The sequence below is a fragment of the Stegodyphus dumicola genome, chromosome 10 (assembly GCF_044657685.1).
Source record: "Stegodyphus dumicola isolate Sdum_Otavi_A_Nest chromosome 10, ASM4465768v1".
NCBI classification, from domain to species: domain Eukaryota; kingdom Metazoa; phylum Arthropoda; class Arachnida; order Araneae; family Eresidae; genus Stegodyphus; species Stegodyphus dumicola.
Genome location: NC_140777.1, coordinates 117,793,430 through 117,818,324, shown reverse-complemented (window position 1 = coordinate 117,818,324; position 24,895 = coordinate 117,793,430). Strand labels below are relative to the sequence as shown.

Sequence of the window (24,895 nt, the reverse complement as noted above, 5' to 3'; positions counted from 1 at the left end):
CATTTCTCCGAATGGCAACAGTGATATATCAGCAACAATGGCTACGTGCCATTGTTGCTGATATAATGAGAGAGAATTATCGATTTGATGCGATTTCATCAAAAAATACAAAAGAAAAGAAAAAATCTCTACCGAACTTTGAAAAACTTGCTTCTAGGTGCACTGACTCTTGTCTAAATGCACCCTATGTACCGAATTTCGTAGCTCTGGGTCTATTAGCTTACGCGCAGCACAAACGAGAGACACACAGAGAGAGAGACAGACTCTTCCTTTTATTATATGTAGAGATAAGTTTGTACAGATTGTTATAAAACGGGGACACTAAATATTAAAAAATTAATAATTTGATGGAAAGAATGTTTGAAGCCCAAAAGATTAGAATGCATTCGTTGTATACGTTATGATTCCTTTCCTTTTTTAATATAAGTCCTTTCTGTTTACAGTTTCAGTATTTTTATTTACGTCGAGTTTTAGACAAGATTTCAAAACTCGGAATCTGAAAGTAATTATAGAGCTGAAACTGTATTTAAAAACTTATATCTAATACTTATATAAGGTTTTGTCTCAAAAAAATACAGAATTTTCTTAATCAACTGAGTACTGCATTTTTAAGCTCTTTGCTTTTGTTCAAATTATTTACTCTAGGATAGTAGAACACCTAACGCAAGAGAGTCATTAATTCTGACATTATTACTGCGTGTGATTATATGTAAATATTTTCATTTTATTGAACGTATTATTCGCTGTTTTGAACTGAGCATTTCAATAATATTTTGATGCGTAAATACTGCTGTGCTTGTTAAGCTTATTGCTACAATTTTCTGATTAATACAATTTTAGTTTCTTTTCATTTTTATTTTTGTAGAGGCAATCAAGCAGCGAGACGATTTTACCAATGTCCAGAAGAGGAGCTCTTGGTTACAGGTTTATTTATATGTTTTCGTAATTGAAACGTATAAATTATTTTTTGACAAAATATAAATGAAAAATTTTATAAGTATCAAACCAAAACAAATACTTTTCGAAAATATGTAAAAATAAAAAATTTGAGGCAGCATATTCTGTGCTGTATTTTCAATAACGGTAGCATATACATATGTATATCATTAAAACTTATATTTAGAGAGTGAATGAATATCGAAGAAGCTACTGTATGAAGCACCGTTTGAAGCTCATTTAAGAATTTGAACTGCAATGTATAATGCTGCATAGTACCGCAGAAGAGGCCGAGGGTTTAAGACTTCTGAATACTGATAATTAGAACTGGTTTGTTTTCGATCTCAAACGAATGAACTGACTGCAGGGTTGATTCGTGGATTTCCCCATGTGTAATGTGAATGCGAGAGAGTTTACCTCAGAAAATCTTCCATAAAGCATCTTAGGCGGATAGCTTTCAGGATTTTACCATATTAAAATAAACTAACGCAACCTAAAATACAATGTTATACGAGTTGATTTGTGATTGCTTTCTACATTGCTTACAAAAACTTGAAAATTAGCAAAAATCTAATAATTCACTGACGTGTTATGCAAAACTTTTCTTGATTGCTCAGGCTTTAAAATTTAGAGGCAAGTTAGTGTGTTTATATTAGCATGAAAGCTATTAAAAAACAGGAGGCGGAGAACTGACATTTTTCTGACGGGCATTTATTAAAGATATAATGTGCGTCTCCCCAAAACACCACTTTACAAGAACTTCAACAGTACTTTTCATAACTGCTACTCAACTTGAATGTGAGAAGCGTGGAATTATTCAGGATACAGAAATCATCCTACGAACTGACATAGAAACTTCGTATGGAACACCCGAATGCGAATTTCCTAACTGCACATTGTTATTCTCAGCGGATAGGAGAGGACCAATGGGTGTGTAATGGTTGTTTCTGGGAATTAACTATCAACTTTTGTTGCTTCTTGAGAATTTTACCATTGATTTTTAATCGAGGGAAACATTTTGATGTTAAATTTTATTTGCAAAGTAATTAAAACTGCAATGATGTGCAAGAAGGCCTCAGTTCTTGATTAATTGAATTTAGAAAGAACATGAATGTATAAATACGCTACAGAAATTCAGAAAATGGATTCTTAATTCTCCTTATCACAAAACATCACGTCAGCAAATTTCCAGTTAAAGCTCATTAGTCCATTTTAAAAGCCACTCCTATAGTTGCCATACCAATGTGCATTAGGAATTGGTCAGCATTCGGGTGAATGCCGACCATTTTCAGCACCGTAAAGGTTATCAGATGTGCTTACGTAGCGTTTTTCATAGCGTACAATTTATTTTCTTTTCTTTTTAACACTTTTCTTTTTAATCACTTTTTGTGCTGCAAGAAATAATACTTTTGTATTTGTGAGTGAGTAAATTCTGCTTTCTCGTTTTGAAATGTCCTTTGTGCCTAAGTGCATCTTAATAAAAGTTCGATGTCACATAATAGAAATGAATATATAAACTTCAAGAAAGCATTAATGGTTTTGTTTCAACCTTGCGTATATATTATGTTTTTAAGATCCAGATTTTGAAGTCGTTGTATATTGATCGATGAATGCTTTTGATCTAGATTATATTAATAACTTGTAGGGTTTATTTAAAATTTCCAATCGTTAACTTTATTTTGGACCAAGCCTTTCCGTTTCTTTCTCATCTTCCATCTACGTGTCTCTGCGAGAATGAGTTTTCAGGATTACATTTTATGTAAATGAGGTAGAAACCAGTATTTAAGCTGAAGTCTGGGTCACTTCCCTAGAAGAGCGTAGGAGAGAGTGCTCTGCCTTCGGCCATATCGTTACTAGTCTAAGCTTATTGCTGTTTGACCTTATTGTTATGAGCCCGCTAGAATCCGTCGTTGATCTTAAATAAGATTCAACTCTGTTAGTTAATTCTGTGCAGCTTCGGCTGGTTTATTTTGGTTAGTATTAGATTAGTTTCTTATTTCCTATCCTAGTTAAGTAGATCCTAAGTGGAGTCTTACTGCAAGCCCGAAAAGGAGCCATCTGTCAACTTATTTTGAGTTGGAAGAAAGGGTAAATTTCACTCTTCTTTGGACTTCTTATTTACAAGAACTCAGCGAATAGTCGCTACCTAGCTCTTCAATATTATACCACTCGAAGACTTATAATTTAATTAGGATATTATAAACTACAACTTATGTTATTTTTATATATTAATCAAAACATTTATATTATTTAAACTTACCTCAAAATACAGTTTTTCGCTTTCATGACTGAAATGGAGAAATTAATTATGCTGCAGGAAATTATGAATCAGCAAAGTAAGAATTTTCTCTCACACCACATATAATCTTAAATATTCGAATATATCCAAGTCTGAAATCATCCAGTGTCCTGTAAGTGCTCTGTGCTTTCAACTGAGTGTTTAACCCCTTGGGTACGGATTTATTTGAGAAAATCTTTGCATGTGGAACGGATATAATTTTTGGTTGCTTGGAGTAGAATGTAAAAGCAGTACATTTTACGTAAGAATTTATTTATTTCTAAAATATTGGTGACATATGTAGTATTAAGATATCTTCAAGTAATTATAATTGCAAAACAAAAATAAATTAATGACGACAAAATAAAACTAAATGAAATAAATTCAAGCTATAACAAAAAACCAGTTACTAATAATTATGCAGAGTGTGATATTTTTCAAAGCAAGTAAGTAAATACAGTGCTACTTTGCATTGTTTGCACTGCCACGTAGTCTCTTTCCTAATATTATGCAATGTTCTCAGGAAAGTGTGCCCAATTTTTCGCTGCGAAACGAAATGGTTTTTTGTATGGCTACTTGACGGGCGTCCACGACGTTTATAATTTGGCAATGACAATTGCTCCAGCAATTCTTCGGTAATAGCTAAACGAAAGAAAGTAATGCCTGCCTTAGTTGTGCAGTTGATTTTAGAATATAAAACATAAGCATTATAAAAGGCCATATCTATTAGATAAGAAAATATTTTCTTATAACCCTTTACAAATTTTCTCATAACTGAGAAGCACGCTAGCAATTGGTCTTGTTTATCAACGACTCCCATACCTTTATTATACTCAAGCACAGATGCCGGTTTTATAATATTTTCGCTATCGCCACCTTCATTTTTTCTCCTTTTGCCTGTGTTTATCAAATCAGCATTTGAATGTTTCGTTCATCCGCTCCTAGGGAAACAAGTGAATGACGTCTCTCAGACGTCAAATGTACCCAAGAGTTTAATATTTGGTTTGACGTCTTAGACACGTCATCCGCTCCTAGGGGAAAAATAGTGAATGACGTGTCTCAGACGTCAAATGTACCCAAGGGGTTAAAGAAACCATTCGCATTATTCATAGGCTCGATGCACCTCTCTTTATTTCCATTACAGTGCAGGATTAAGAGCCAGATAAACTGTGCTGACGTGAAAATTGCTCCAAAATAAATCCAAAAATAGGGAATAGTATTCACAAGAACTAGTAGATAAGTAGCAAATACATTGATGCTAATAAGCATAATCCAAAAGCTAAATAAGAAACAGAAAATTAGAGCATAGCGTATTTGATGAAAGAAATCATTTGTAGTTACAAAATTTAGAAGTATAATAAATGCGATAACTACCCTGCCGAAAAAACATACATGCCACCTTTTTGTTTTGGACAAAGACAAAAAGAAAAAATGTCTTTTAGTATAAAGACGACTTTTGAACCTATATCTTCGCTCTATATATGCCCCTATATATACCATATTTTTCCCATTTCTTCTCTGTCGGTTTTCATCCATACATTCCATGGTAAAACTGAGAAATTTTTGTGGCGCCCCCTTTCCTCAATTTCTAAACACCACTTTGTGGTATATTCTTTCCTCAGTTTCTGAGTAACCGTTTGTTGTGCCCCCTTTTCTAAATGCCCTAAACACGTGCTTTTTGCTTAACTATTAATCTAGCTCTGGTCACGTCAGATGATAGAAAATAACGTAGACTGTTGAAAGGAGCCACGGATAATTGGAATTAGTCCAAGCTCTAAATGCAGATCTTTCTGTGATTTGCCACGTGTGAAACCTGTATCAAAGTATAACAGAAGACCGATAAATAGCTATTCAACGATTACAATTCTGACCTTGCAGGCAACAAAAGCAGTACGAATACAAACTATTTACAGATGGCTTCATACGGATCAACTGCATGTAAGGCGACTAACGTTTTCGTTCCACTGACATTATTGCACAAAAATAAATGTATGGGTGATCATAACGTTATCATATGGTGATACAGGTACTGTCCCATGATGGTGCTCATCCAATGAAGCATTATATAAAGTCCCTATGCTTACTTTCTAAAACATTTTCATGTAAAGCCGGCTTAAGCTGATCTCTAGAAAATTTCAAGAGGCCAAGCGTTTTTTTATAAATCAAACTTTTCCACTGTAGAACTGGCTTCAACTGAATTGATTTAAATGAATTCTACGGGAATGGGACGCTGTGATTTTTTTATGGTTTGGCATACAACCCGATTCCAGACGACTCTTAATCTGGAGAATGCAAAGTATTCTCTATCACTTCTATAAAAACCGCGAAGTGCACGCATATAGAGACACTGTTTATATGGTTTGAATAGGAACTGTATCGGCGGCCGCACTTGTTTTTTCGCTGTGACAATGCATAAACCGACAGAGGTTTGTTAAAATTTTTAGACTAAGTGTAAAATACGCACAAAAAAAAAATCTTTTTTTTGAAGTTCATTCACATCGGGAGAAAGTTTGCTAATAGATTTTGTTTTTCTCACCGTAGTGAAATCAAGTTCGAAGAGGCAATTTGTCTCAACATTCTCGCTGCAGTTGACGGTTCCGAACGAGTTGTTTTTAGGTCGATAGCGGAGCGTCAGAAACCATATCTTTTCGCAGAATTAGCAGAAGATGCTCTTGGAAGAACTGAAATCATAAGAAAAGCAATCTCTCTCTGTCACTAACTAGCCAACAATGAAGCTGCGCTCATGGTTTTAGTTTTTGAATTTCTGGGGTATCGGAAAGGTTTCCTGGATTTTCCTTTGCCCGAAATCTTCAGGGCCTCTCTCGATTGGCAAGTGCACTCTGATTGTTTTCATTCTTAATGTTGACAGGCCTGACAAATGTTTTTGAAAATTCCCAGGCTCTGACGTGGAACGCAATTCATTACCATCTACAAGTGTGGTCGAAGACAGGTAACTGATGCATGACAGTGAGTGTGCAATTAGGTGCGTGCAAACTTTGAGTGAGGACTTCCCACGCTTCAGTTTTTCTCAGGAACGGAGCAATGTTTTTATCGGAACTCCATTAAATGAGTCGAGAACGGTACACAATTGTAGGTGACATTCAGCTTTCCGATAATTCCTGTGTGGCCATCAGAAACTAGTTATATTATAGGCAATGTAATTACGTCATTCCGCAAAGTTACCATGAAAAGGGAAGTCTGCCTCTACCATCGAGAATCTATAAGGATATTAGATGGATTCTTGAGCATCCTTTTGTCCTCAGTCACGGAAATGACCCTACTTTTCTGCCTGATTGACCTTTCGATAATCGTCATTGTTTTCGTTATCAACTGGATGATTTTCCAATAATAATCTTTAGCAGGATGGTAACTAGTAAAAATTGCGAAGACAACAATTAAAAGCTTAAACTGTTATACTGAGTCCGAAGATGATTTCAACTTTGATGCGAAATTTAAATTCAATTTTATTCTCTTCAATTAATCTTTAAAAAGGAGGGTAAGAAAGTTAAACTGCCTATAATTTATATTACTTAGATTATTCTGTAAGCTATAACATATCTAGCTCTTCGAAGTCTTAATAAATATTTTGCACTTGTAGCGAAGAATTGTGTTAATTTTTTAACAGTATTTTTAAGATTGTCCTAAAAGTTTTATGTTTGATTTATTAACGGTAAAACATCGAATCATTTACCCCTTATCAGAAAGAAAAACTAGGTTAGATGTAACATTACTCACCATAAGACATTTTTAAAATTCTCTTGGGCTTAATTTGCTATCGCATGTAAACTAAACGGAATGATAAGGCCGATATAATATTCAGCTTGATAACGCTAAGTGTTTAAAAGAGGGCGTGCCTGCGTTTAAGTCCCTGGGTTCTTAAATACGATAGGATAACTTAGTTCATAGATTTCAAAATATTTTTTTCTTTCATGATTTAACTACCAAAATTTTATTATTTCTACTATTACGAGCCTGTCTCTATGAAAGATGCAATTTCATTCAAAGCAAAATTGTATCTTTTATAATTTTGACAGTTGCTGACTTTCATTTGGGTGTTTCAATGACGTCGCTTAATATTATTACACACTTTTCCACGGCTATTTTGATAACATTAAAAGATGAGAAGAAATATTCTTCAGAATTGCAATTGGATGTATGTAAGTGAATACAAACGTAAATGGAAACAAATAAATAAATATTTTCACAGCACTTTTATTAGAAAAACGCAAAAGCTTTTTTATGAACTATTCATAATATCTTTAATGCAAAAGTTAAATACATCAACCATTCATAACATGTGTGGAACTTATTGGGCCGATGCTATACCTCTAATCTTAATACTCTGAGAGTAGCCCTCTTTGGAAGAAGGGCATGCTAATGTAAAATTTACAATTACTCAAAGCAACAACCAAAGTTTGGCGTAAATATCTTCAGGGCAGTCCCCCCCCTCAGAGTTCTTTTTAACTCTTGATGAAGAGGCGACCTGCGTTTGATCACCTTCAAAATTGATAGAGGTTATGAAAATATACATCATTAGATCTATTTTTTGGGCCAAGTTTTTAAATGCTTAACTGAAATTGAAATCAAGCAGTTTACCAACGTAATTTCTGTACCATTTGGCAATTTTAATTTTTTGTTTTTAAATTTACTTGACGATTTTATTTTAGTTAAAAAATTTTTTCTACAATACTTTGACTATATTTATTATTTTTTTTTATTTTTATCACAATAAGCAATGTATTCTCCATCTCTTTGTATACTACAGGCGGAACTTCAACAATTGGATAGCAATATCCCCCCCCGGAATGATAATCTTAAATGTGGTCACATGAAGCGGCGTCTACTGGGTTACAGGCGAAAACATCGCAGACGCAATCGTTGCCAAGAAAACAACGCAAGGCGAAAACATCGTCGTATAAAATATCCTAGGAGGAAAAAAAAAAAAAGCGAGAAAGAAACATCGCAGTTTTAAAATATGGTGGTTATAAAACATTGTCGTCGAAAATAAAGGGATTCAAAAACACCGCAGGTCAAAACATGTGTTTAAAACGATGTTCTATATTACGATGTTTCAAAACTGCCATGTTTTTATCATTGCTTTTTTTCCTCCTCCGACGGTTTTTTGCATGACGATGTTTTCGCCTTGCATTATTTTCTCCGAGACGTTTTTCCCGCGATGTTTTCGGCGGCGCCGTCTACTATAGTACAAAAAATGCTTCTGAAAAATCCCTTTTTAACCAATTAACTCACAACGTAGTAGAAAACAGCAAATGTTTTATTAAAGATTTTTATTATAATTTTATATTCTTCATCAACAACGCTTTTAAGTAAATTAATGGTATAGTCAGTTGTTTTTCTTAAAGGTCACAGATAAAGTAAATTGTACAATATATTTTTTTTTCCAATGGCGGGCTCTAGCCGGTTATAGGGGTTGGCCATCACTAAAGCGGTGGTCTCCTTCGTATTGGAGGTACCTAATATGAGAACCACTGTTGCCTCCTATGAAGGGACGGAAAAATACATCCATGCCTTCTTCCAGGATTCGGACCCGGGCCTTGTCTGGTGGAAAATTCTAAAATACTTTTCTCCGGGAAAAACAAAACTGCTTACTGTCGAACGATATCAAATTAGTTCTGGTTACTTAGGTTGCACTCAAAGGCTACCTAAGAGGAGGCATGTCTTCGTCGAGGATATTTTGAGAAGAACAGCTTCGTATTTACATTGCACATGGGAAAACCACCAAAACCACAAAAATTGAATTAAAATTATTAGAAATAAAAGTCGGGTTGTATATGAGTGAGAACGAAATTTGAAGTACTTTTCGCATAAAACAGACAGCCATATTTTCTCCTTCAATTAAATATAGTAGCACTTTTGGTTTTCGCATACTTTCTATACTTATGTTCTATTTTTTGTTTTTGTTTTTATTAAAAATTTGCAATTTATGTTCATTTTTTTTTGTATTTATAAATAATGAGAAGATATTTTAAGAATCGTATTTATTTAACGAAGTTATTTTTTACTTCAAAGGAGCCATTTTTTACATGCCAGAATTAATTTAGTATGTACCTTAGCATCATCGACAATACAATATATTTTGTTTAGACAATATTTAGGATACATTTTGAAATAATAAACATGCTTTATTACAAAATAAATTTGCAAATTTTTATTACAAATTTTTTTGGGGAAATATTTTACTGGAAAAATACACATAGTGATTCAAGTATTATTTTTTTCAGTGAAATATTTATGGCCGTAAGTTTTAAGAATAAAATTGTAGTGCTAGTTAATCAAAACATTAAATTCTTATGCGCGAAATACAGATTATCGGAAGTTAGATCTTAGAGCTGACCTTTTCAACAAATCCTTAAAATGATCTTTAGATGTAGACTGGACGGAATAATTATTCTGACTGCAGCATGGTTGATTACGAAACTTGTCTTTCATGATGATCCTATATGGATCTAATTATGAAATCTGTTGATCATGAGACTGTCGTCTCCTTGGGAAATTTTTATGGGAACTGAGATAACTTAATCAATATGAATTAAAATAACACACCGAGTAACGGTTATTGAAGGTGTTAAGGCAACAAGAATCAGTGTAATATTCATAAATTTTCGGAGCTAGTTTTGGAGGTTTAAATGTAGAGAACTGTTCTTCAGCTGCAGAAATGCAAATGATGAAAGAGAATCCTGTGCTCAGGCGATAAAAATAAGAGGAGTCGAGTTACTGGCTTCATCTATCGAAGAAATAAGATGGCAACCACGAAACAAGTTATTCACAATTAAACTGATCCCTAATAACATGAAGAAGAAAAGTTTTGCCGATGAGATGCAATGCAGTTCCTACTAAAATCACCTCCGGCGGCGATGAATTTCAAATGTAATTAACAAAACATTGAAATATGCATCTGCAAAAAAACTAAACTAAGGATACTGGATTATATTAGACTCAGATATTTTGTCTCAAATGCAGCAAATAAGTTGGCAATAAGGAAACTACAAAAAATGCTTCTATAGTACAAAAAATATAGTACAAAAAAAATAATGTGGGTAAAATGAAAAACCAAGAGCCAATGAGCCGTTGGAACATCTAAATAAGTTGTCAGATTATGTAAAAGTTTTGAATTAATGAATTCATTGTTTAGGTCGGTATTCTTCATATTTTTCAACTGCATGCAGCATGAAGCGGAAGCGAAAGAGCATAATACTTTTCTCTGGAAGAAAAATGAAAATTTATATCTGAATCTTACTATGATTTTAAGAGGAACCTATCTGTGCTGCATATGCATAGGATCTTTTGAGTGTTAACCGTGCTTACCCGTTTAATAATTAATCTTTATAATCGGATTCCTTTTAACCTTCTGACCACGGGTACAAAATTTATTAAAGCCTAAAAAATTCATACCATCTCTTCCTGCGAAACTGCTAGTGTTGAAATCCCAGTTTCTGCCAATGCGGTAATGACGTTCTCCACGTATATTCAGAATAAAATGTTACACGGTGTTTCCTCCTTCCTTATAGCATCCTTCTAATGGTAGCACACTCGGCGTGTAATCGAGAAATCCGGGTTCGAGTCTCAGCAAGGAACACATTTTTCACGTCTCCTACTTCAAAATAACCTAATGGCTCTACAGTGCCACCGAACCGAACTTAAAGGTGGTAAACGATAATTCGTCGACACCAGATTTGGTAATTGGGTCCCCTAATCCCCAGTCGCCCTTTAGGTATTTTCTCCCTCCTTTTTCGAATGCTTCCGTGGTGTAACGGTAGCACATTTGGCTCATATTCGAGAGATCTAGGTTTGAATGCCGGCGGTGGAATTGCTCATTTTTCATGTCTCCTGCTTCAGAATAACCTAATGACTCTACAAGATTAAGGTGTTATTCACGGGTATCGCTTTCAGGGGGTTAATATGCTATTGAGACTAAGCTTTTGCTTTCCTCAAGAAATCTAAAAATGTAAAATTTCTTAACTCTTCGCGCTTCCATGTGTTCGCTTTAGTATGCGGCTATTCAAATCAGTTGCAATAAAATATATCATGAAGGATGCTATAAGAAAAGTATCTAAGTACTCCTTATTTACAAATATAAAAAATATATGGCATATGTAAATTTTGATCTTATTTAAAACCATCATTTTGATGTTCTTCGCTATGAACTGCAACTAATAGATTTCAGTAAAATATTTTTTGAAAAAATTTTTAAAGTTAAATAAAACCTCCTCTTCCAGTTTCAAAGCAATTAATAATATATTTCCATTTCAGCCTCCTTCGATACCGCAAGATGGTGAGTCAAGTGAATAAAATTTTAGAGAACACCATTGACAAGATGGCTCTCAGCAAACGAGAGTAAGTATCACACGGTGTCCTGTATGGGGATTTTTTTAATTGAAATATTATGTTCTTCTTTTGAAAAATATAAACGAGAAGGAGACTGTGATATGACTTTTGAATAACGGTATATTATTTTACGCGTTTTCAAATTACATCTGAATCCTTGAAGTCATTTTTGTAGCTTCAAATAAACTGTTAACCCAAAAAAAATGTTTTTTAATTTTTATTTTTGGCCCTAAATGACAGAAATCACTTTCCAAGAAATTACTATTTTCTATTAATCCACTAATGTGAAAATTAGTGAGCTAAACTACACTAATTTTGCCGTTAGAGAAATAAGTCACGGATATGATTAGAATTCTAATAGTATCTGAATAAACGTCTCTAACATTATTCGGGGAAAAAGAAGTATAGTGCTATTAGTTTTTCAGTTACTTAAGTGCAAGACTAAACCTGCTTAACTCTGTTAAACATTTCAGTTCCATTTCAAAAATAATCTATCAAAAATATAGATAAAGTAGAGTATATCAAAACACATCTTAAACGGATTACACCAGATCACAGGTGATATTTCAAAATAGCCTTATACCAAAAGAGCTTTGACGATTTAATTCTGGATGTAACCCGAATCAGACATAGCTTTTGACTACCATTTCGATATTTGCTTTCGTTTTCCATCCACTCTTATAAACTAACATAAAGGAGGGTAGATTTATGATATTCACCCTCCGTTCGTAGTACCAAAAAATCTAACGTTGGTTTCGCATTTGATCTTTCACTTTCTAAGAGCAGTTTCTTCCTTTTCTTTTTTCTTTTGTTAGCTTGTCGCACTGCTCTATACTAATTATGTTAAGAGTTCTTTTAACAACGTTTTAGAAAAATGGAATATATGTATGTATGAACGATGAAACAAAAACTGATATACAAAACCATAAAATGTTTTGTTTTAGAAAATTTGGGAAAGAATTAACAGCTATTCCGAAGATGCATGTAAAAGAAAAATTATGGAAACGTGTAAAATAAAGTTAAAACCATCTACTAAAATAATACAAAATAAAATTGAAATCTGTATGAAATAGCATTTATTACTGTTTTCAGAATATTCATTTATCAGAGTTAATATTTATATTATTCTTTTTTCAGATACTATAGCAAAAAGATATATCACGAGAAAAAAAGTGTTATACCGTTGTAAGCACTGACTTTACGTTATCTTATTTAAAGGAAGGGGTGTTACAAAAGAAATGCTCTTCATGCCTAAGATGGCAAAAGAGCTATAAAATATCTGCTGGCCTAGCAGTTCTCTGGATGCATATGTTTGTGCTTGACACGGATTCTCTAAGCATGAATCTTTGTCCACGACTCCATATCTGTATGTTACCTAATCTTAATGGTTCTGTCGCTTGCACAAAAATCTGACACAGCAACACATTTTTGCGTGAGAAGATCTTTTTACGAACGAATTACTGTGCATCAATAAATCAGTTAAGTGGACATCTAATCATTTTTCTTTATGTTGTAACTTTCTAATTTTTACTGATTCTCTTTCATCCTTATATTCTCTTATGAATATCTTCTCCTGTAATAAATTCAATGTCAATTCTCCTGCAGTTTTTAAATATAAAGGTATTGATATCATCTCTTCTCATGTACGTGGCCGCACTAGTAATCTAGGAAATGAAAGGGCTGATTGGTTGAGAAAACAAGCTACAAACCTTGATGTGAACACTCATCAAGGTAACTCTTTGTAAGTCATTCTTCAAGAAATAAAGTGTGTATAAAGCAATTCTCAAATGGAATAAATTATACAAAAATTCTTCTGCTGCCTCTTTGACTAAATTACTTTTCCCTTTTGTTCCTCACAGACTCAATTATTTTTCAGTTTTGAAAATTACTAAGTTTCTAACTGGACACTAAATTTCTAACAATCCAAACTCATATCTGAAGAGATTTAGGCTATTTCATACAGATTTGTGCTCTTGTAGCTTCATGAGAATGTAAAAAGTCGAACAATTATTCTGTAGGGATTATTTTAATTTCCTAATAAAGGGTGTCCCAAAATTAACGCAAGATTTGAATTTGGCGCTATTTTTGCATTAAGTTGTTGGCAACCCTGAAAAAGAACAGTTTGAAAGCCGAGAGTTTAGGGTTAGTGAAAATGGAGCGTTATACGATACGACAACGTGTCTTCATTATTGAAGAATATTTTTAAAATAATGAAAGTTTGGCGGCCGCAGTTCGAAAATTTTATGCAAAATATGGTAAAAATAGTGTTTTAACGTCGTCAACTGTGAAAAGATTAATTGAAAATTCGCGGAGACTGGATCACTTGGACGGGCGTCCAAAACCAAGCCGTTCAAATGTCAATATTGAAGCAGTGCGTGAGAGTGTTGGTGAAAACCCAGGAACATCAATTCGGCGTCGTGGACAAGAATTGCAAATTTTAAGAAGCTCTCTACACCGTATACTCACTAAAGATCTGTGCTTTCAGGCTTACAAAATTCAATTAACACAACAACTGAAGCCTAATGACCATGAACAGAGAGTGGAATGGATTATTAATCATCAAAAAGTGGATGCTGGTTTTTCTAGCAAAATAATCCTAAGCGATGAAGCACATTATCACCTCGATGGCTTTGTTAATCGCCAAAATTGTCGTGCTTGGGGTTCGGAGAACCCACGTGTGATTAGCGAAAAAAAAAATGCACCCACAACGTGTCACTGTTTGGTGTGGATTTGGGGCAGGAGGCATCATCGGACCATACCTTTTTGAGAATGAGGCTGGTCAAGCAGCAACTGTTAATGATGCTCGATATCGCGACGTGATAACACAGGTCTTTCTGCCAAAATTGGATGACATTGATGTGGCCAATATGTGGTTTCAACAAAACGGTGTCACATGCCATACAGCCAATGAAACAATTCAATTACTGCATGAGACATTTCCTGATCGTGTAAGTTCTCGTTTCGGTGATCAGAATTGGCTCCCTAGATCATGTGAGTTAACACTATTAGATTTCTTCTTTTGGGGTTATTTGAAGTCAAAGGTCTATGCCAACAATCCCACAACCACACGTGCATTACAAGAGGAAATTAAACGCTGCATGAACGAAATTAAGCAACAATTATCCACAAAGGTCATGAAAAATTTCGATGAAAGAGTGCATATGTGCCAGCAAAGGCGTGGAGGCCATTTGCCTGATGTGCTATTCCATAAATAACCCTATTCTATGTACTTTATGATTCACTTAAAAAATAAATATCTAAAGACTAAAAACTCTCTTTTATATTGAATTCAAATCTTGCGTTAATTTTGGGACACCATTTAGTTATTTTTAATTTTGAAACCCTTTTCTTTACTTTCTTCTTTCCCATTGTCGGAATGAGTTTTTAGTATCGCGTTTTATGTAAATGAGATCGAACTAGTATTTATAGAAGTGTTGGTCAATTCCGTAGAATAGTTCAGAAGTTCTCAGTAGAGCGTTTTCTGCCTTCTGCTTACATCGTTGATTTAAACTAATTTTACTACATTCGGCAATATTCTTATTTACTTATTAGTGGTCGTCGGTAAGATTTAAATAAGGGTCAACTCGGTTAGTTATTTGTGTACAGTTTTGGCTAAGTTTTAGTTAGTTAGAATAATTTAATTTCTTATTTTAAGCTCAAATGGAGGGTAACCTGTAAGCCTGAGAGGGGCAAGTGGGAAATATTCTTTGAGTTAAATAAAAGGGTATTTTAACCCTTCTTTGGACTTTGCTCTTGTAGTTTTCTGAAGATTAGCGAATAGTCGCTACACTCTTCTCAAGTTTCTAGTTGCCAAGGACACTCAATTTAACTAGAATCCTATAGTTCTATTTTCCAAAACTTACAGAAGAAAGAAAAGAACTTATTTCCCAGTTATATTCTTTAAACATTAAGTTTCTTCCCTTCTGTATGTGTTTCTTCAAGACAAAACAGCATTCTCTTTCTTCTGTAAATTTATTTCTTCCTTTTCATTTGTGAATTTGTAACTTTATTTTATTCTGTGTTGATGCATTTTTTTTGCTTACCTCTGTAATCGTTGCGTGACACTATGTGATGCACAAGCAGTTTTAAACCCACTTTATTTGATTGCAGACAGCCATCAAAATAGTACCTTAACACTTCTCATCTTGGGCTGTTATATCAATGCGGGGCACACTTCTCTCTTGTGTGCAGTGCTATTACTCATCACAACTGAGCATGAGTAGATTCTCAATTCTGTAATTTATTTTCTAATCACACGATTTAGGTATTCGTTTATTTATTTATTTTTTTGTCTCGCGTATTTTGTTTCATGTCAGACATCATAATCAAAGTGTTCTTTTTTTCTGTTTTGAAATGGTTTTGCTTTGATTATTAATAGTTCAAGTTTTTTAATCGTTATATTCTCCTACATAAGTATACACTACTTTAAGCAACTAAATACACTGTTGCTATGCTCACGTCATGTTTGTTTCAATTTTATCTATTCCTGACTGTTCACAACGTGGTTGGTGTATTTAAGACTTCTGCTAAGGATCTCATACTCGTTACCATGTTATGCATCAGAAAATCTACAGCATAGCTACTGCTGTCACATAGAAACCATCCGACAAACTTAGCATCAAAGTCCCGCATGGCTTACACTCGAGTGAAGGCTAACTCGGGACGGTATCTAGTGCAAGGCTATTTCTTGAACTTAACTTTTAACTAATTGTAAAACAGAACTTAAAACTAGGATCATATAATACTGAAAAACAAAGGGCGAGTTTCATCCTCAAAGAAAAATTTTGTTACTCAGTTTTCAATGTTTTAAATTTAAAAATAAAAAAATTAATGAAAGTTTTTCATTTTTTCGAATACTGTATGTTTATTGATGACGCAGTACCCTTATTGAGGTATAAATTTAGGTTCTGTTGGTGGCATAATTTGCAAATGAACAGAAGCTTTAATTCTATGTTTTCTAATGACATCCTCTGAAGAGATAATATATTCTGGATTTAGCTATTAGCTGATTTTGCTTATCCTAAATGAAAGAAAACCAAAATATTCACTGGATTTTTCCAAGTGATTTAAATAAAATTTCTAGAATGGCAAAATTTGCATTTTTCGTTATTCGTATCCATTACTCTTGGTACGAAGAGGCAAGTGCCAGAACCGGTGCATCCTGAGCGACTGCACCGGAGGCGTTCAGCGTAGCCAAACTTTTTACAGTTTAGAGAAACACTCAGCATCAAAATTTAGAAATTGGATTTTTTTTAGAATTTATTAAAGACAGTGAGCAACTGAATTTAGGGGTGGAAATATTTTCAAAATTTAGGAAGGTACCACGCAACAGAAATTAGGACTCGTTGAAATTGCACCGGGCAGCAAAATGCCAAGTTCTGGCCCTGAGTATAGATAAGTATACCCCACAAATATACAGAAGTTTTCAGCAAGAATCAGGGTATACGTACTTAAAACGATGACCAATGGTTACCGGAAAAGCATTATAAACCCGCAGATGTGATCTTACTACCATCTTTTACAACGAACAACACTGTTAGGGGTGAAAAATGTTCCACACAAATATGTCTTTCAGGGCTTTCCCTACTTATTAAGGGTTATCTTTTAATTGGATATCGATATAAGAACTTAGGCTACAGCTCTTTCATAGTATATTCTGAAGATGTTTCAGTGAAATTTCTGGAAGATAATTCTTTAATACTTATATTGACTGTTATGAATGAAACATGCAGTTATCAAGCAAGTCAGCCATTAGTTTGGTTACTGCATGACTTGAAACTGCCTTCATATGCATTCCATTTTCATATTAAATCATTGAAGAATCTTAAATTATGTTTCCATATTTTCAGCCAGTGGTTCTCCAGAATTGGCATTCAGCCACTTTTACTCACATTTCGAGAACCTGGAACTGAAAAACCTTATCTTAACCAGCCAGATCCTTTGTTTAAATATTATTTGCTGTGCATGCTATTTATCTTTGGAGGCATAACCGTCATACATCTGCTCATCATGTCCGAGTAAGTAGGAATTAAAATGTATTTTATAACTTCCCCAATTTAATGTCGTCACTGTATTGAAAGTATCTAATATAAAATGTCAACAAAAGTAGAAAAGGCTTGAATTTTCATCAAGAATTTGAAAAGCTGATAATAAGAAAACTAATTATAACATAATATTACTTTAATTACTTTGCTTATAACATAATATTAGCAAGATATTCGATTTTTGACGACGACTAAAATTAGGTCAAATATTTTTTTATTAATTTTGTGCCCGTAATTATAATTTTAGTAGCATAAACTGTATGATTAAATAAGTGTATGGGTATTTTATTAAAACATTGGTTCAAAATGCCCTTCTGTAACCTACACCTTGTTATATGCAGAGGTCTTAAAAATTACATTAAAATGATTCAAAGTTTATCGCTTTACTTCAAAGTCAAAATAAATCATGTTTACTTAGTTTTACTTTAAAATAAAGTATTTAGATTATTTAATTATTTCTTCTCTAGAACTTCTTTAACATACCAAACTCGTATACCAATTATTTTATTTTATTGTCTTATTTTATTGCAAAACTCTTTAAAGATCTGTTATAAATAAGGTCATCTTATATTCGATACAGTACAGCATTTATGTAATTAAGTATTTAATTTGGTAAAATTTCACATCTGAAGAATTTATTATTTTTATAGATTCGTTTTTTGCTGCCAACCCCAAGCGGCCAAACAGTAAAATCACTGAATAATAGTAGTTCGAACAGGGTTCGATTCCAGACGAAAGAGCTGGCTGTATGGTCATTGTGATGGCTTCCCTATGTGTATCGTGGATACGAAGCAATTTTCCTTAGAAAGTTCTGCACGAAGTCATCCCTTAAGTAGACAGCACTAGCGTTCTTTGCCATAATCAAATAAAACAAAACAAAATTAATTTTACTTTCTTAATAGCTTACTCAGAATCTTAAACGATAACAATGTTTTCGAAAATGAATTTTGATTTAAAATGCGACATCAAATTTTCATCTTACGATTTGCATATTTTATGCAGCATATATTCACGCACGTATAATTCATGCAGTGAGAACTAAATATGTAACCAACGTGGTTGGATACATGCAAATTTATAAAAGAAATATAGAAATAAAAATATGTGAATTATATCCACAAATTTATTGGCTAGAGTTGAAAATGCATTATTTTATATTTCGGATATGAGAATAAAAGAATACTTTCCTCTTTCTCAGATAGAACAATACATTATCTTAAGGATATAAACATAAGTAATATTTTCTCTCTATTTTTATTCATTAAAGTACCATTATTTCGTCTGTTATGGCGTAATTAGTTTTTAATTTTCTTTTTTGACAGAACCGTGGAATTCTGGGTCACTTACGGTGTCGCTTTACTGCTGATACTTGCAGCCTGCATTCCGTCATGGACCGGTTACATCTGGCTATGCTTGAAGGTGACATTTATTCATTTTTTTATTAAAAGCTTAGAAAAAAGTTTTTTAATATATATATATATATATATATATATAGTATTATGGATCAAATGTAAAGTACGAAAATGCATCTATACCGAGAAGCATTTATAAGTAAAATATACTGAGACTGTGCTGACTCAGACTATACTGAGAAGCATTTATATAAATATTTGAAATGTTAGTGCATTTGCTGGATTACGAGATATGATCTAGTAATTAGTGAGTTTAATAATAATATTTAAAAAAGACAGTATATAAATTATGAACTCTTTTTATTTTTCATATAAATTATAATCGAGAATTAAATTTTGTAATGTGTACTGTAGACCAGTGGCCTCAAACTCAAATAACACGCAGGCCGAAAGCACGGTCTAAAAACAGCTGACGGGCCAGAATTTTTGATTATTTTTTAAGAAAAAGAAAACTTTTTCTCAACACAGTAAAAACAGTTTTAAATTTGGCTTACAAAATATTTATGAAAACACACTTAAACAATAATAATAGTAATGCAAAAGGAAAAAATTCAAATTTATATTTATTTTCCATATAACAACTAAAGTTTGATATATGCGAGAAATTTTTGTAGGCTCTATTTTTTAATTTAAATATACTGATAGCTAAATATTAAATTTTCAAATTGAAATTTAAATTCAAGTATGTTAATATGTTTAATTAAGCTTTTAATATCTTAAAATAAATTATTAAATGGTTAATTAAGCATATTAAAATTATTTGAATAAAAGTGGACATTAAACTAAAAAGAAAAAAGTCATGACTCGTATCGGGGCTCTTGCCAACGGCAGGCGCAATCTTGTACACCTTGCCACGATGAATTTCGTAGCCTTGTTCTGATGTTATAGTCAGACATTTAAGACAAGTCAAAATATTATTGATTAACAACAGATTTAATTAGTTAAAACATTATTATTGCAATTAATAATTAGTAACATCATTAATTATTATTTTAATAATTATTAATCCAAAAGGTCTATTAGTCTCAATACGATTTTGCATTGTTTCACTTTCCATTCGGTAAAATGCCAGAAATTATTCTTCGTTAACAAACTTAACTATTTAAAAGCAACAAATACACTTCTTAAAAATATTATTTATTTCTGAATCGAATTGATTTAAATAAAAATGTATTTAATTCATCATATGTCTAAATAAAAACATTTAATATTTTTATACAATTGCATTATATATTTTTTCACTTTTTAAAATACATATCATATTTCGCTATTTCACCTGGGACATCTCTATCGATATTCTATACTGATAAACCATATTAGACTTTAAAAGAGCTGTTCTGGGTGGTCGTTAAAATCTGAACCCTTTCAGAGCCTTTTTCAGTCTTTTTAATATTTTATTATTTTATTTATTTGGTTTTGTTTCTCTTGCCTGGCATTTTTACATAGGGCTTTGCCTTTTCTAATTATATTAAATGTAAATATATAAGTAATGGGACTAGCCCGTGGTATAAAGATGTTTTATCAATAAACCGTTTGCGCCATGAAGGTTTAATTAAATACGCTGGAGATAGTAGTTCATAAGTTACTTAGTTATTATAAGTTATCTTTGTATGGAGACTTAACAGCTAGTTCGTAAGTACGGACATTTTTATATTTAATTACATAAATACAAACTATGAACTTCTGTGAAACTAATTCAGAAGTCAAACAACAAAAATCAGCGTTATATTTACAAAATTTTCACAGGACTAGTTTCGATGGTTTTACCGAACCACCATCATCAGCTGCAAAACCGCAAATGAAAACAGTTCTGTGAAACTGTTTAATAATGTATTTCCTATTTTTAGAAAGATGATACCGATCCTGTTCTGAATTCTACTGCTCTGAAGATATCCAGAAAGGTGTGGAAAACAACCTCCGTGCGAGTAGCTATATGGCTAGCGATCTCTAGTACTATACTGTTTTGTTCAATAGCAGGACTGGTAAGAAAAAGATTTTTAAGACATTCTCTTTTGAGCAAAGAACTTAATATGTTATTACATAATTCATTATAATACTAGAGAACCCCCAGTTCCCTGACGAATCGAATAGTGTTTAAAATGTTCAATCAAAATAATTAAAATATTCAATCAACGTACTTGTGTCCTGCCCAACATTCAACCCTTGTTTTCAATCCCTAATGATCCGTCTCGAATAATTTATTTAATCTATTAATATTTATGTTAAACTATTGAGAGCACGGAAATAACTAAAATTTTTGACTGCTCAATGATCTCTGTCAGACTTCTTTATTACTCTCATTTTCGAAAGTATTACTCGTAAACATTTTTTAGCTAAGTACGTCAACCCCCCTCCCACACACTCACACACCTTTTTTTCTCTTCTCCCTTCTTTTCCTTCGCTTTTTTAATCTTGAATCAAATTAACCAAGACGTTGATGTCGCTGCTGACGCTGAAATTAATAACTAAAATTACTATAAATAATAACTAAAATTGGCAACTCGTAACATAAAGATCATTTATCTCATTATATTAAGCATCAAAACATCAAATTAAAAATACAGAGGAAAAAATTATGCGAATCATTTAATTTCCGAAGGATGCGCTTATAGTAACAACATAACAAATGAAAAGTAGTCATGGATAAACTACTGGTACCTCTAACAATATTATTTCTATTAACCTATATTCCAATAAGAATATGTTAAGAATATGTTAATTGGTAATGTTAACATTACAATATCTGATGGATATATAGAAAATATATCTGACGGTAATTCACTGCGCAACTTCTCTGGCTCAATTATCTTGTAAAGCTCCAGGGGCGCGTCACATAAATAAGTCTTAACCGCATTTTCCAAGAAAGACATCGGAGGATTGAAGTCATGGGGTAGGAAGTAAGAGGACAGGCTCTAATCGGTTTTCCCCATTCACTGCTTTGAAGCAGTGACGACAAAGAATTTGTAGGGAATTTTGCTCCCTACAAATTCTTTGGTGGCGATCCCTTCGTGAAGACCAAAACGTTCAGTGACTTACCATAAGTCTTGACATTGTATATATCGAATGTAAATATTTTGTAATTACGTCGTAAATATACGTATAAATGTGTATTTTTTTTCCTTTTCTACAATAATTCAGAGTCCTAAGTATGTGACACGAATGCATTTTTAAACAACATTTCATTCCGAGCGGAATTAAGTGCTATACTTTTTCCAGAACAGTTTAATTTGAATGAAATAGTTTCACAAGTTTTCGTTAATTACATTAGAAAAAAATAAGGTAATTCGATTTTATTCGGTTAAGGGTTACAAAAATTAAGAACAGAGTTTATTGCATTATTAATATTAAAATTATGCATTATTTCTTTTCTATTTATACAGCTTATACAGCTTTCTCAAATATGACATGATTTTTTAGCTTCTGAGGCATCTTTTAAATCGAAAAATCTAAGTCAATTTATAATTAATGCTCTGTTTGGTCCATTCCAAATTAGAGCACCTTTTATTTTAATATTGAAATACGCTCAATATTGGTGCTATTTCCATGTATTTAACTTTCTGTTAATATTTTTGAAAGGGAATTAAAAAAAGGGATTTTTTTAATATTATTTAAAACGTGTAATTGAGTTATTATAAAATGTAACGGAATAATTCTTTTAGTACTTATCAGATCTTTTTCACCCTTAATTTCAACAATATATATTCTAAAACTTTTCTTTACTACTTCCTTAAGTAGGCTTCTCATAGAATTTGCTTTACAATACCTTTTAACAGATTGCTTTTTTAGTACGAAAAGTCTTGCTTAAACAGTTTTATAAACATATTTGTCGATAAAATTTCAAATTATGTTTATAATTAAATGTTAAATTTATTATATATTTAGATAATATTTATAATCATTATAAATTTAGATATATTTAATAACTAAATTTCTTCACAGTAACTTTCACGGAAGTTTATGAATGACTAAATCCTTCATTTCCAGATACATTTATAAATAATTTTATGTATTTTACGTATTTTGTTAACGCCAGATACATACTTTTTACAAGCATAAGCATAAATACCCATATATATTTAGTATTTTTCATTTTCGCCGTGTGCAAATCTTTAATTTCTATGCATTCACGTTCTTTTTTCGACTATAGTAATTTACAGTAATTTAGCATATACCATAAATTTTTACATAAGAAATATGTATAAATATAATTTGAATGAAAATTACATGCATTATTTTAATATCCATTCAAAGTCAATTTTCCTTCTAAATTCCTCCACGATGGCATCTCTCCCTTTAGGCAGACAGCCCTTGCATGCTTACCCTATTTAATAGAAACTTAACCTGACCTATGTGCCTAATTACAAATATTTTAGCATGCATAATTTTATATTTACGTCTAGCCAACAAGTTTCAAACTTTTGACTTAAAACACGTTTTAGGATACATTCATTATCAGATTCAAATATTCTAGTAAATATATTTTGGCAGAGGATTCAGGGATTCAGTAATGGGTACTTTTAGCTAATGGGTAGCTAGTTTTAACTACTGGGTACTTTTAGCGATTTAATATTTCTCTGATAATATAATAAACAATAACTATGCATTTCACATTTAAACATTAACCTTACTGTCATCAAATCGCAGTCTTTTTTACCTTAGTATGCATAATATTGCTTCATGTTTTAAAACAGTTAAAACAGCTAATTGATCTAAATACACAAATACCTCAAATTTTCCTATCTTTTTATTCTGATCTCCGTGATTGAAGTAGAAGGGGCGAATAAAAGACTCGGATTTCGAAATGTCGAGCACATCAGCAGTAGATAGGCTACAATTAGGCTGGAACATAAATGAGAGGAGTACAGTGAAATCACATGTTTGGAAAGTTTCTTAAGTGTGAGAACACCTGCCATGTCCAGGTGGCTTAACGAAGAATCTTCAGAAAATACGTGTCAGATAATAAATGTACAAAATTAAAATAGGTGAAATGTTAATACAAGTACAAAAATGTAAATACAAATTAACTACACTGAATAAAAATACAAATAAACAAGGGAACACAGTTTATTCTACAGAGAAAGAGGGAAATGGTGAGAATGTTTCTAAAATTTTCGGAACTTAGCAGTAAAACGTTAGGGAGTGATACACGAGGAAATACGGTGATATCGATTTTGGATATTAACTCATTCTAGAAATTTACGTGAAGCATTTTGATATATCACATTCAACATCTTCTTTTGTTACTAATCAAGAAGCTTTTATAATTTACTTAATAACAATTAATTATTATACTTAATTCAAAATTATTAAGGCTTTTAAAGATGGGAGACTTCTGAAGACTAAATATTAAGACTTCTAACTAATGGGTACTAAAAATACTAATGGGATTCTTTACAAAGGTACATCCTAATCATGGCAGAATTATGCTTTTATGAAAAAGGAACTTTCAATTAACTCAACTGAATCTGTGAAGAAGGAATTTTCAATCAACTCAACTGAATCAGTGAAGAAGGAGTTTTTAATGATTACTCAAAAATATTTTTTTTAAAATCTCTAATGAAACTAATATACCATAGTTACTCACGTTATCTCATTTTTACTCTTTTTTTCCACCCCTCCTTTTTACTATGCTTATCGTCTGAAATTCAAGAGCGGAAAATTAGGCGAATAATTTATTTTCCGAAGGACACAATTACAGTAAAAACATAACAAATGAAAAGTGATCCTAGATAAACTACAGATAACTATCAAATATCATTTCTTTAAAAGAAACCTATATCCCAATAAAAATAAGTATTAACATTAGAGTATCTAATAAGATATTTTCGTTTCCATTTCCTTGTAACTTCAATATCGCCTATCATTTCTGCACCTCCTTA

General features: G+C 32.4%; 1 protein-coding gene across 7 annotated transcripts in view; it reads left to right on the top strand.

Moving 5' to 3' along the window:
- Nucleotides 1-24,895, top strand: part of LOC118187008 (adenylate cyclase type 2-like) — a 153,541-nt gene that overhangs the window by 78,191 nt on the left and 50,455 nt on the right. For all 7 annotated transcript variants that reach the window (XR_015043518.1, XR_015043519.1, XR_015043520.1 and 4 more), the window contains 5 exons: nt 866-924; nt 11,486-11,569; nt 17,410-17,577; nt 18,927-19,023; nt 20,864-20,998. Coding sequence is in view for 3 of the 7 variants with exons in the window: in XM_085825433.1 (XP_085681559.1) it covers nt 866-924; nt 11,486-11,569; nt 17,410-17,577; nt 18,927-19,023; nt 20,864-20,998 (543 nt within the window). In the remaining 4 variants the exon portion in view is untranslated. The remainder of the gene's footprint in view (nt 1-865; nt 925-11,485; nt 11,570-17,409; nt 17,578-18,926; nt 19,024-20,863; nt 20,999-24,895) is intronic.